The sequence below is a fragment of the Periplaneta americana genome, chromosome 13 (assembly GCF_040183065.1).
Source record: "Periplaneta americana isolate PAMFEO1 chromosome 13, P.americana_PAMFEO1_priV1, whole genome shotgun sequence".
NCBI classification, from domain to species: Eukaryota; Metazoa; Arthropoda; class Insecta; order Blattodea; family Blattidae; genus Periplaneta; species Periplaneta americana.
The window spans coordinates 161,784,332-161,798,431 of NC_091129.1; the positions used below are offsets into that span (position 1 = coordinate 161,784,332).

At 33.3% G+C, this 14,100-nt stretch overlaps 1 protein-coding gene across 2 annotated transcripts in view; it reads right to left on the reverse strand.

Annotated features, from left to right (window-relative positions):
* Window positions 1-75: 75 nt before the first annotated feature.
* Window positions 76-14,100, reverse strand: part of Dh31-R (Diuretic hormone 31 Receptor) — a 1,450,252-nt gene continuing 1,436,227 nt past the window's right edge. For both annotated transcript variants that reach the window (XM_069844578.1, XM_069844579.1), the window contains 2 exons: window positions 12,704-12,793; window positions 76-1,665 (listed from right to left, as the gene is read on the reverse strand). In XM_069844578.1, the coding sequence (XP_069700679.1) occupies window positions 1,612-1,665; window positions 12,704-12,793 (144 nt within the window). In that variant the 3' untranslated portion in view covers window positions 76-1,611. The remainder of the gene's footprint in view (window positions 1,666-12,703; window positions 12,794-14,100) is intronic.

Sequence of the window (14,100 nt, forward strand, 5' to 3'; positions counted from 1 at the left end):
CACTAACTGTACTGGAGAGGTCTTTCAAATTCACTACTTACTATTTAAATGTAGAATTTATAACATCTGAGTATATCCCATCAGATGGGTTGTTTATTGAAATTTGTAATCTACAAAACTAACAAAATACTGTACTAATCATTATATAGTGTTTCAAACCTGTGTGATAAATATTATTCATTTTAGTCAGAGCCGGTGTTAGCAAATGAGTACCGGTACACATTTTAGTTGTATTTTGGCCAGATAGAATCTAACTTGGACTATTAGACATTTTACACTATTCCAATGAACATCCATCAAAATCATAAACAAATACTGAGGTAATAAAATACTTTCAACCTATGGAAAAAATTATTATATTAGTCCATATAAAATATTATGATACTACCAACGACAATCTTTGAGGAGGACACACTAACCACCGACCCTGATTTTAATGAACAACTGGTTACTGCTTGACGTTCATCTTTGGTAAATAAATTCCACATTCACTATTACAATAATCACAGTCATATTGATTCTCTTCCGTTCAAACATGGACAGACAATGATGTTTCCTAAATTTGGGATGTAGCCATTATTGAGGAAGGGGTTAGGAAGAAAGGTTATCTCGTTGTTTGAGAAGGTTCATCCCTCCAACTGGAAAGTGATGAGTGGGAATTATAAACTAATTCGTGAAAAGTTTTTGAAATGAGGTTATTAAGGGTCATTTTAGGAAGTTTTATAAATCTTTTGAACACAACGAAAACTTTTCAAAGCTAAAGTATTACAGTGAAACTGTGGTAAGATATGTAACAATAACATCTTTGTTAAGTCAGAAGATACAATTTCGTGAAGTTCGGAAACCACACTGCATTAAGTTACAGGGCAAATCTCGAAGCTCAACAGGTAAAGGATTTTGTGTTATCATGTCTGCCTGGAGTGAAATATTAATGATGCGTCTTAGTTTGGTATATGTGGAAGTGTTGTGTTCTGTGAGAATATCATGTTCTATACATGATTAGTCCTTGTAAGTGCACGTAGGTATTAATATCTCCTTTAACGTAGTGTGAACAATTATTGTTAACATTGCAGTTTGACAACAATTTCAATTTTGAATACAATTATGCTTCTTCATTCGAGGTACAAAACATAATAGATTTTAAAATAAAATAATTCCATTGTTGTGTTACAATTATGTTACAATATAATTTTTAGACTCACTGGACATTCGACTTTTAAACCCAGTGTTTTTTTTTTTAACTTTTTAATAGGCCTATTTGTCCGACATCATTACCAAGGTCAATAACTATAAGTACTGGTAACATTTCCGCTGAATATTATGAAAAAAAAAAAAAAAAAAAAAAAAAAAAAAAAAGGCAAATCATTGTTTGAATTGATAACAGAAAGTAAGTAATGCATTAATCTTCGTTCCAGAATATAGGATCTTGAAATTAATTTTCAATATCCAAAACAGGTACAATTCCGTTGACCATTTAAAGTACATCTTTTAGGTTAGAGTAATAATGGAAACTTGGTTAAAAATATCAGCGAGTTATGTATTTCATAGGCCCAACTTTCCATAAATACAGATGCACAGTCAACATGGTCCCTTATGCAGATCTTTGTAGTATCACACGTTATCCTCATCCGTTAAGATTCCATTTCCGCCATTAGATCTCACAATCTGTAAAAATAAATGGTGAATCTACTATCATCATCTGTGTAATTTTAGAATGACAATTGCAAAATTTTCTTATTATCTAAATAGTTAGTTACCGCCATTTACATTTTTTGACACTTCTGTACTTCCATGAATACTATCCAGGCACTCTAAGAACACAGCATGCAGACTGACACCAAACATACAGTCACATTGAACAATGCAGCAAATAATAATGTAACTCATTATTAAAAAAAAAATTAAATTAAATTTTTGTTTTTGAATAAAAACTGTCGTTGGTGAAAAGGAACCAAAGTCATTGAATAAATGCTATTTTCTTATAAAGTTGATAAATTAGGACTCAAAAAATTTTCTCAGGATTTCTTTAGGGATAGTTTATTGAAAACTCTAAGTTCATATAATTACAAGTACAGTAAAACCTGCTTTTGCGGTCACTTCATTTAAACGGTCACCTTGCCAAAAGGCCAATTTTTTTTGGAACCAATTGGATTTTCCATAAGATCAATACAAATTCTCTCTTTATTTAGAGGCCATCTCATGCTCCGGGCAGCGGCCGGGGTCTATTTGGATTGGAACCTGACTATAACAGTCACTGTCCAACAAACGGATTGAAACATGGACATTTTCTATGGAAAGTGTCACAGTATGTTTTAGATCAGTAGTTAACCATTCAATTTTTATTTTATTTTTTCTCCTCGTTCTATCTTTCTCTATTGGGACCAGTTTTTACGAATTTTTCTTCTTTTCATTCAGTTGATTCAGAGGAACTGTGAAGTTAGTTTGATAGAGAAATCATGTCTAAACAATATATCTAGAGTGGTGTTAAGTTTAGAGGTGAGACGAAAAATTATTTAAGAAAGTGAGAAGGGAACATCTGCGAGAAAAATTGCAGAAATATTCAAATGTGAAAGGACACAAATAAACGGTATAATTAAGAATAAAGATGAAATATTAAAAGAATGGGAGAAAAATATGCGTAGTGGCTAAAAAGAAAGAATCTGTGTTTAGTAATGTGAATGATTTCGTTTAGGAATGGTTCAACTGTCCGAGGACGAAGAAATTGCCAGTAAGAGGGCCTGTGATTCAAGAGAAAGCTCTTGAAATTGCCAAAGAACTCAATGTAAGCAATTTTGTTGCTAGGTGGTTAGAGCGCTTTAGAAAATGGCATGACATTGCATTTCGTTCTGTCTGGTGAAGGAGGTGTTATTGAAGAATGGAAAAAAATAGACTGCCTTCAATTCTTGCGGAATATGAACTCAGAAACATTTACAATGTTGACAAAACAGGTTTTTTTTCAGGGCCCTCCGTAATAAAACTTTAAGTTTTAAGAAAAAAGAGTGTAAAAGGGGGAAGTTGACAAAAAGCAGAATAACCCTACTCTTTTGTTGTAATGCTGCAGGAGAAAAAGAACCACTCTTAATTATAGGGAAATCATTGAAACCGAGATGTTTGAAAAATGTTGACATGGGCTTATTGGGGGTGAAGTGGACTGCCAACAATAAAGCTTGGATGACATCATCATTGTTTGAGAATTAGCTCTGCGATTTCAATTCCAAGATTAAACGACAAAATCGCAATGTGATCCGTGAAATTTGGTGTTTTTTTCCCCCAAATACGACATCACACCTTGATCAAGGTATTATCCAGTCATTTAAACTGAGGTACCGCAAGCGAGTTTTGAAAAGGCTAGTTGCAAGAATGGAAGAGGCTGACATTAATGTGCACGATTGTTGTACGCGCACAGTCCTAAAAAGTCAATGCAATTCAGTATTTTCATGCTGATTCATAAAAAAACCGCAACCTTAATCAAGCGGCCACCTGATAAAACGGCCATTTTACAAGGTAACTTCAGATGGCCGCTTTAGACAGGTTTCACTGTAATATGTTTAGTTATGCTCTTCATTCTGTATGCTGATTAGAAATTGAATTCAGCTTTGATTGCTACTACGAAGTCAAGCATTAAACTTGCATTATCTTGCAGCTAATAAAGTACACAGTGCAGACATAAAATTCTGTTATTAGTAATGAATATGGCAACTATGAATTTTATTCTATCCTCCTTTCAAATGCATGTGAATGGAAAAGTAATTATATCACATTTTTTCTCTTCAGTAGAGGGAGTAACTTCATTGCTGTGGGCGAGAGAAATCATTTCAAGAATTTAAGTAAACTGATAGGATATTGCTTGACGGGCTGTGTTTTTTTTCTAATTTTCTTTCTCACCACAAACTATATCATTTTTCAGTTCATTATCATCACATTCAGTGGAGTATTGAGAAGTCATCTTCAGGTTGAAAATGAACTTTGTTTTGTTATGTAAATTTTGGCATGATTTAAACCATTCCAGTTCATTTTAAACATGTTATGAAATAATATTTTATGCTCGACCATGCCGAAATGTAGTAATTATACACCTGGTAGCAGTCCTTTAATGCATGTCATTAAAGTACACCTACTCATTAAAGTTCAGGTGTTTTCAGCCAATGACAACTCAGCTTACAGGTGTTCAGCCAATAACGAGCCAGCTTTGTACCGTTATAAAACCGCAAGTATCGATTATTCTCGGATATGCAGTCGAAAGAGAATTAGCGAAAAGTCACGGAGGCTGGAAATCCAATACTGTCGCAGAAGGTTATGTTCTGTTACTATAATAATTAGCGTAATATTCAAATAAATTCAATTTGTCATCTCGTTTTTCAATGTCGAATTTAATAATCAAAGTTATACCAAGTTTAACGGATTACACAAGGTCAATGACATTATTGTTCCTCGGAAAAAATCAATACTTTCGCGTCTGCGCACATCTCACAATTCACGACCTAGAACAAGGTCACTTCCGATCTTGTCAGATACAAATAAAATGTATACATCTGAATACTGCAATTTCAAGTTAGAAATATGGTCGAGCATAAAAAGTCGTATGAAACTCGCCTATAATAGTAATTAAGAAGCTCGTATGAAAATTATGAAACGAGCTTGCGCTCGTTTCATAAACATCCATACTCGCTTCTTAATTACTATCATTATAGGCTCGTTGCATAATGTACTATTAAATTTAATTATTATTTTTGTAATGTAGACCTGCATATAATTTACTATTGGGTTATATTAACTTCAAATCAGTGGCGGTGTGTCCTATGCATTCAGTGGTTCAGAGCACCCCCGGGAAAAACAATTTAATTCTTTAAATAAATTTATTTATAATTTTTTCTTTGTTTCTTGCTCATCTTTAATAACTTTACTTGCGGCTCTGATGTATTTTTCTCGTATGAAAACCTATGAACCGCAGAGATGGTACACATATACGAATAATGCTTACGAGTGCTTCCGAGGTTCAATCTCTCCTCTGAACCTTGCCGAGCCAACTTCTGGACTTGCGTGCAGGGCGAGAGGCAAGGGAAAATGCTGAATGGGAAATGTGTGATTGCGCTGGTGTTTGGACCAGCACAGCGGTAGTCACGTGATCGTGAGACAGCCGATACGCGAAAAACTTTGTGATGCAAACCGGAAGTTAGCTCCAATCTGTAGCTGAGATAATGCTTTTAATAATAATAATAATAATAATAATAATAATAATAATAATAATAATAATAATAATGGCTTTATTTAACCTGGCAGAGTTAAGGCCGTAAGGCCTTCTCTTACACTCAACCAGGATTAAAACTTGCTTACACAGTTGAACATAAAACTGGATTGGAATTAAGTAATTACATACTGATACAATTTAGGTACATAATGAGATCAAAAGAAGTAGTTACATAAAATTTACCTCATAAAATAAAAATAAACATAGTGGAATACATATTAATGTTGTTAGAATCAAATGCGAATCACATAAAAACAGAAGCCGATAATTCAATAAAAAAATGTACACAGTAAAAATAAAAATAAACACATGAATGTAGCACGTGTATGTGTTATTAATTGTTGTGTTTATTAATGGTTTCTTAATAATAATAATAATAATAATAATAATAATAATAATAATAATAATAATAATAATAATAATAATAATAATAATCCGTGGCGCTACAGCCCGTGAAGGGCCTAGACCGACCAGCCGGCTGCTGGCCTCACACCCACATGTCGAAGCAGAGGTGGACGATCATCCAATCAGAATGGAGGTATCGTGTGGTTAGCATGATGATCCCCCGAGCTGTTATAGCTGGCATTCACAACCAGATTTTGCTACCTATCGTAACTCCCCAAGTGCATCACGATGCTGGGTGGGCACCGGTCCCATACATTGGCCGAAATTTCGTGAGAAAATTTCTTCCCTCATGAGGACTCGAACCGGCGCGCATTCTGTAACGCGAGTCCTAGGCAGGATCCTTAGACCGCGACGCCACGGCGTGGGACATTAATGGTTTCTTACAACCCTTTAAAGTCCATTTAGTGTTTGTTGATGTTTTAGTCTTAATATATTCATCTGTGAGTGTGACCAGTGTTCGTTTCCAAAGAAAATGAATAGTGTTCAATATCTTTTATAAACAAATTTTTCAGTTTTAATCTTAGGATATAAGTGTAAAATAAAGAAGTTTGGAAGACCGTTACCTCAACTCGATTTAAAGCAAGCACAAACAAGCCGAGGTAAGACATTTTGCAGGGCTTTCAATGTAAAATGAAATATGAAAGAAATACGGTAGCTGAATTTGCGGTTGTGAATCCACAAATAAATTGCTTGCTATTTGCTAAGGGTAAAGATACGAGCTGTACATGTACTGGTGTGTCAGATTTGAGCCATTTGACACAGAAAATTAAGAAACATGTAAAATCTATTGCTCATAAGAATGCTTGCCTAGATTTATCAGTCCTTGGAAGAGGGTCCTGGTAGAGGGGAAGAGAAGGCCTGATGGCCTTATCTCTACCAGGTTAAATAAATAAATAAAATAACAGAAATTAGGCAACAGCTTAGCTCAGCTTTTAGGCAGAATATTGAAAGACAGAATGATAACGTAAGGAAAAATTGCTGTGTTTTTTCAAAGGTAATTTACCATCTTCATCGTCGTCGTCATCATCATCATCATCATCATCATCATCATCATCATCATCATCATCATCATCATCATCATCATCATCAGGTTCATTTTAAGGCAATTATCTACTTTAAAGAATTGTAGAATTTTTTTTCAATTTTTCAGAAATGAGATATTGTTTAAATTGTTGGTAAACTATGTAATATCATAAAAGTAGTGGATCCCTTATCATTTTAGGCACGAACCGCCACTGCTTTAAATCGGAATACAAATTAATAAAATTTAGAAAACGTTCTACATTATGTAAATTATGTAGTTACATTCTATTATAAGAATTTGATTTAATTTATGACCACATAGTTGCCATTAATATTTGTTATAGGTTATGAAAGTTATTAGACATCTCATTCAGTCCAAAGCATGCAAACCTTATTGACTTATCAGTGAATCAAAGGATATTTGCACATCCAGCCTACATGAAGAAATCAGTTATATTAACAAACAGATTTTATATGCGAGAAGTTATTTACTGATATAGTATATGGCTTATAGAACTTCTTTTTTTTTTTTTTTTTTTTTTTTTTTTTTTTTTTTTTTTTTAAAGTAAGAAAGGGAATGGTATTTGATCTTGTGTGTAAAAGATTTTGATATCTTGATATTTTCAGTGATAATTAGAAAGGGAGAAAGGGATCTACTATACATGGTGTATATAACAGATTAGATATTTAAGATATGCGATTCAAAGCAATATTAAGTGATCATGTTTAGTCTTTAACAGTTATTGACCTTGTATTGTGGTGTGAATGACGGGAGGATGCCTGATATCGTCTTCTGTTATAAAATTCACTTAATCTTTAGAAGGTACCTACTGTTTTGTACATGAAGTATTTAGTTGAAGATTCCACTGGCTAAGTCACGGACTTGATTTCCTTAATGCTTGTATGGGTTTCTACAGAAAGCAGAACTTGAATACAGAGTGTAACAGAAAGGTAGGCCTATGTACGCAGAGTTGTAAAAAAAAGCTCTAACATGTAAATAAAGTGTTTCCAGGCCCATGTTCATGTAATATATTTTAATTCTACATATGTGAGGAATGTTTCCCTGAAGTTTTAACGTACATTTTCTTACACCATTTGAATTACATGATAAGATGGCCGAGGAATTTAAGTAATGTTGGTTTCTGACGTGAACAAATAGTGTTTAGAACTCTCAGTTAATTTCCGAGAATATTCGGAATTAGGAAACATTTTTTAAAATCAGGAGATTGTCTTAAAATACCGGTATACTACTATAAAAAAGCGAAGTGTTGTAAGTAGAAACTCGGTTCAGAATTTAGTTGATAAATCAGTGGTTGAATAAATAGACAAAAGGTGTGTCAAGATTATTTTTCTAGAATCAATAGTATTAAGATTTAGCCTTTTGGAATATAAATTTATAGTTTTGTTTCACTAATATTGTTCTAATAATTATTACTATAGTTTTATGTAAAATTATTCTCATCTATACTAATAATAAATCTGTAGCCGAAATTTTTCTGGTAATTTTCGATTTTCCAAAAATAATTGGTCCTAACATATATAATTAACCACCCTGAAACCGAAAATCGCTTTTTTGAAATTTTTGTTTGTATGTCTGTCTGTCTGTCTGTCTGTATGTTTGTTACCTTTTCACGCGATAATGGCTGAACGGATTTCGATGAAAATTGGAATATAAATTAAGTTCGTTGTAACTTAGATTATAGGCTATATGGCATTCAAAATACATTATTTAAAAGGGGGGTTATAAGGAGGCCTGAATTAAATAAATCGAAATATCTCGCTTATTATTGATTTTTGTGAAAAATGTTACATAACAAAAGTTTCTTTAAAAATAATTTGCGATAAGTTTTATTCCTTGAAAAATTTTGATAGGACTGATATTTAATGAGATAAATGAGTTTTAAAATTAAAATAACTGCCATCTAAGGCCGTGCAATGAATTAAAAAACAAATGACTTCGTCTATAATGGGCCTTGGACAGCAACAATCGAAAGCTATGAAAGATAGCCTACAGACAATGTTTCTGTGTTTGCATGAAGTAATATCAGAAGCTAAATTAACCGATTTGTATAATTAATTATTATTTCACCATTGGAAAGTGTAGTTTCTCTAGATGGACATAATACTATAATGTTATTACAGTAACGTCTGAGTAAATCGAGGACAGGTAAGATTAAAATAGCTTCTTATGCATAGAAAATTTGATAGGTTATTTTGTACATTCGTTTTCTATATTTCTTAAAATAATATTTATGTACACTCATTTTAATCTCAGAGAATTAATGAACAACGAGAGTGTATTGATTTAGTATGCAGTAATAGTACGTTAGCTCAGCAATCCATTATTTTATAATTCAAATTTTAACTATGCTCAATTGAATCGTGTTAAAATACATAAAATATATATGCAATAAATGCAATGCAAAAAAAATTGGGTAATGAGGAAAGCAGATTATCTTGCGCTGTTGTAAAAGTTGTTCCCTGGATCAAACGTCCTATTTTAATTATGTAATTACTTTATATTTATTTCTAGCAGGTGCAGCGGAGCACACGGGTACGGCTAGTTTATAATATAAAAATTTTAGTCAATTTACAGATAAACATCTGGCATTAGCACGAAAATACTATGGTGAAATAATAAAAAAAAAAAAAAATTAAGTAATGGTGTAAGAAAATGTAACACAATATACATACTGTGTCGCAATGTTTTGATTATTCCTGCTACATTCAATGTAGATACATGTATGAAATATTGGGTTTATTAATGGGTACTACAGTTTTGTCAATACACATTCCATAAAAAATTGTTTGGCACCTAATGTGATGAAACACTTGACTAGTAAATCATCAACTCTAAAAATAAATTAAACTGACACGTATCTGTTCTTAATTCTATAGAACTCTTTGCTGATTGAAGTTAAATCTTAGAAGTCCATGGCTGCTAAGACTGAGAAAACAAAATAAGAATCATCCCACTCACTTTTAAATTGAAGCCGTGCATGATTCACACAGGAATCACAAGGTACATTGAACCGGACACTGAAAATTGTGAAAATTTGCTCTGAATGTGGTTTTTAACATAAGTCAGAGACATATCAGTAACCAAATTAGCACAGTACTGGATATGCTGCCAATAAAGACAAAAATTCTTTTTTGAGACTAAGGTATGGTATCTTCAATATATTTTTTGTTAGCACATACACGAAATTTAACAAAGTTTTTCAAAAGTTTGTTATGACTGTATTTTGTAATGCACAATTAAAGCAGTGTTACTACTACTTTGTGAAACAGAACTATCGGTACGTCATACTTCTCACTCAGCATGGGGGGGGGGGGAACTTGGGAATTAAAAGTCACATAAAAATGAAACCTCCTTTTTCTCCTTGTTTTCCCTTGGTTATACTTATTTCCCCATTCTCCTTGTTTTTCCCTTGTTCTCCATGTTTTCGTTTTGTTATCATTGTCTTCGCTTTTTTTCCTTGTCTTCCCCTTGCTTTCTTTATATCTTTTCTTTTGTTTTCTTTATATCTTTTTTTCTATTATAGTCCCCTTGTTTTCCTTGTATTTCTCTTGTTCTACTTATGTTTTTAAAATATTAAAATCACAAGTCTAAAATTAAATATTTCTTTGTGAACATTAAAGATTATAACCATTTTCCTTCTATAATGAACCCAGAAATTTCACGTCCATGGTCTTCATAATAATCTGGTCATTAATAGAGTATTGGATTCTATATAATGTAATGTCTGATGTGAATTACACATTTATTTTCTCTTTATAATTTTCATTGTCCGTCTATGTCAGAGATGGGCATCGTGCCTCACTTGAGAATTTGTGCCTCACTGACCTTCACAGAGCTTATCGCTCTGAGTGACATCATCTTCACAGTCCCCGTTCCTCCCTCACTTAGCTCCTAGGCGTGGGCAGGTTCTATATCAGTTTCATAAGCAATATCAGTGGTGGCATAATGACATTATCAAAGCAGTGTGTACGCGTTAGAAAACGATTATTTCATGAGAAATGGGAGGAAGAGTTTTTTTGCTGTTTAGAAGGGGAGAACATACGATGTATGTTATGCTCGAAAATCCTATTAGGCATTAATACATTTAATATACAACGACATTCCTCCTTATGTCATAAAGAACAAGCTGAATTAGAAGGTAAGACAAATTAAATGTTATTTTTCGTACTATTCCGAAGAAAATATATGATCTTAACATTTGCATAGTATAACTAAATACGACATTATACCTTAAACACACTGCATTAAAAGGTACGAGGAGTCAAATGTTGTTTGTACGTATTATTTCCAAAAGAAATTTATAAAAAAGAATATCAAATGTGCGTAGAAAACGAAATATGATTTTCTGAAATTATTTTAGGTCGAGAACGTGCAAATCTATTAAGTAATCTTGAGAAACGCCAGAATATTCAAGAAAATAAACGTAGACAACGTGATGGAATATTATTGGCTAGTTACGCAAGTTCTCGCCTGTGATTTAAATCAATTCAGCTATGGAGAAACAGTAAAGAGGTTCATGATTAAAGCTGCCGAATTAATTTGCCAAATTGAATAAAAGTTTTCGAGTCTCTCACGTTAACCAAGCGCTTTCCTAATAATTCGCCACTGACCGCCTTAGCGATAACGATAAGGTGACGCAGGTCACAGCAGTTTATATTTCCCATCCTACTCTGCAGTCTCCTCTCCTAGTAAACAATTTCAAATTGAGTGCCTCACGTAACCGAAAATTGTGCCCATGTATGGACTATGTGAACAAAGGAAAACATTTCTACGTATATTCCCCTTGTTTTCATTGTATTCCTAATTTCTGCTTGCATTCCCCTTGTTCTCCTTGTGTTCTCGTTCTCGTATTTCTTTCTTGTTTTTCTTGTCTTCCCCTCGTTTTCCTAGTCTTCCCCTTATTCTCCGTATATTTCAATTGTCCTCCTATTCCGCTTGTTCTCATTGTCTCACTCTTTTATACGTTTTCTTCCCCTTGTTTTCCTTGTATTCACCTTTTTTTCTTTGTATTTCCCTTGCTATGTACCTGTCAACAGGTGGTCACACTCATATGTACAGTCTTAGAAAAAAGTTTTGTCGCACAGATATTTTATAAGTCCCAGGAAGGGGGCAGTGCTCATGTTCAGACATACAACGAAACAAAACTAATTTTATTACCTCAACTAATCCTTCATTTGTGAACCAGATCGCTTTCTCCATTCTTGGACTTATAAAGTATCTATGCAACAAAACTTTTATCTCAGACTATACAGTAGAATGCAGTGTAATAAAACTATGCACCTGTCTGTTTTTTTATATATATTTAGCTTGTTATGCCACCTTAATTCTTTAGAATCGAACTGATGGCCACACAAACAGGCCTATCTTTACTTGAGAAAGTTCCAAAAATAAGCTCCTTAAATGTCGGTAAAACTTGCCAAGTAATGAAATGTGAACATATCCTTTCTAATATAATGTACACATTAATGAAAGTTCATTTGTTTATTGCCAACAATAATAATGACAGTTACTGTCAATAAAATACATAAAATATTAGTTTTACTAGATATTGCAGTATTTAACTTTATCCTCGAATAACACTCTTATTAAAATATTAAAATCACAAGTCTAAAATTAAATATTTCTTTGAAACATTAAAAATTATAACCATTTTCCTTCTTTAATTGACCCATAAGTTTCACATTTGTGATCTTCATTACCGGCATAATATGATCATTGTCACAGAACTGAGTTGTGCATAATGTAATGTCTAATGTACTGCAGTTATACATTTATTTTCTCTGTGTAATTTTCATAGTTATAATTGGGATAGAAATCTGAAAAGGGTTCATATTAGATAAACTGCCAATTCTGTACATATCCTATGTAGTATTTTTATTAATTACAAAGAAGATGTAAAAATAATATTTACAAACATACATGAACTTAAAGATGACAGACACCATGCTTACAAAGGCAAACACCACATTACACTGGACATGTTAGAGAAATTAACCTAACCTAACCTGACGTACCGAAACCGTGGTGGCTGTACAGGAATTGGCTCGTGGCCGGAACATTAAATGTTGCCATCTTCGCTTAACTTGAGCAACTACCTGAAACATAACACATTTAGTGCACAAAATAATATATTTCTCGACAGAAATATGAAAACAATAAATATATCTGTCGAGACTACACTACTGCTAATAAACAGTGCATCGAAAGGACACAGTAGCTTAAGAGAACTTTATTTTAAGTAAAGTTGTGATAGATTAGTGCTATTGTCTAGTACAGGACTGGGCAACTGCAGAAAATAAGAACAGTGGCTGTTATAGACTCTAGTGACTGGCAGCTGAGAGCGCTGTGTTGGCTCTGTTACGTGAACAGAGGTGGGTTCGTACACTTGACTGCAGATTGTAGATTGAAAACTCAAAAAAGTTTCATATCCATGGTTCAAGAATTAAAACAGAAAATCAATATCCCGAATTTAAAAGAAAACTTACAAATTAAACCAAATCCTTTAACTCTATTAAATATAGAGTATAATCTAAATTTAACAGAAGAAATACTGAAATCAGAAGTAAACACTGAAATAATGAAACAATTGTCTTTAAAGACAATTAATATTAGGTACCCTCCACAAAACTGGCTTCATTTATACACCGATGGATCCTTGATCTCCAGAGAACAAGGTGCCGGTGCAGGTGTTACGTGCTGTCTCTTCTCACTTTATAGATCTCTTAGATATGGAACAACAAGTTTTGATGGAGAAATCATTGCAATAAGTGAAAGTCTCAGGAATCTTCTATGTCACATCAATAAATTTAAGAATGCAGTTATAATGTCAGACTCCAAAGCAGCTATTCTATCAATAGTCTCTAAACACACATCTTCATCTCAAACAGCAGAAATAACTAAAATGCTCTCTCAACTAATAACACTCAATAAAAGAATTGTATTCCAATGGATACCATCCCATTGTGGAATCCTGGGAAACGAGAATGCGGATGCATTAGCAAAGAAGGGCAGCACTGCTACTTACAGACCTGTTACTAAATCTACGTATTACTCTGTGAAGAGATTTATTAAATCTACATACTTAGACTTCAACAAACAAAATTTAATAACTCAATCCCAAGGGAAAAAATGGAACTCTCTGCATCACAATCCACAGTTAATTCCCGATTTACCACGAAAATCGTCTGTAGCTGCATTTAGATTGGCAACAGGCCATGATTGTTTGGCCAAACACCTGCATAGAATTGGAATTATCAGTCCCCTAACTGCCCATTGTGCAACTCAAACCAAGAAATGCATTCGGAACACCTCAAAATCTGTGCTTCAATGGCTGACCATGATAATATTTTGGAAAAATATTGGAGTGCAAGAGGTGAAATGACTTTATTGTCAAATGCCTGGC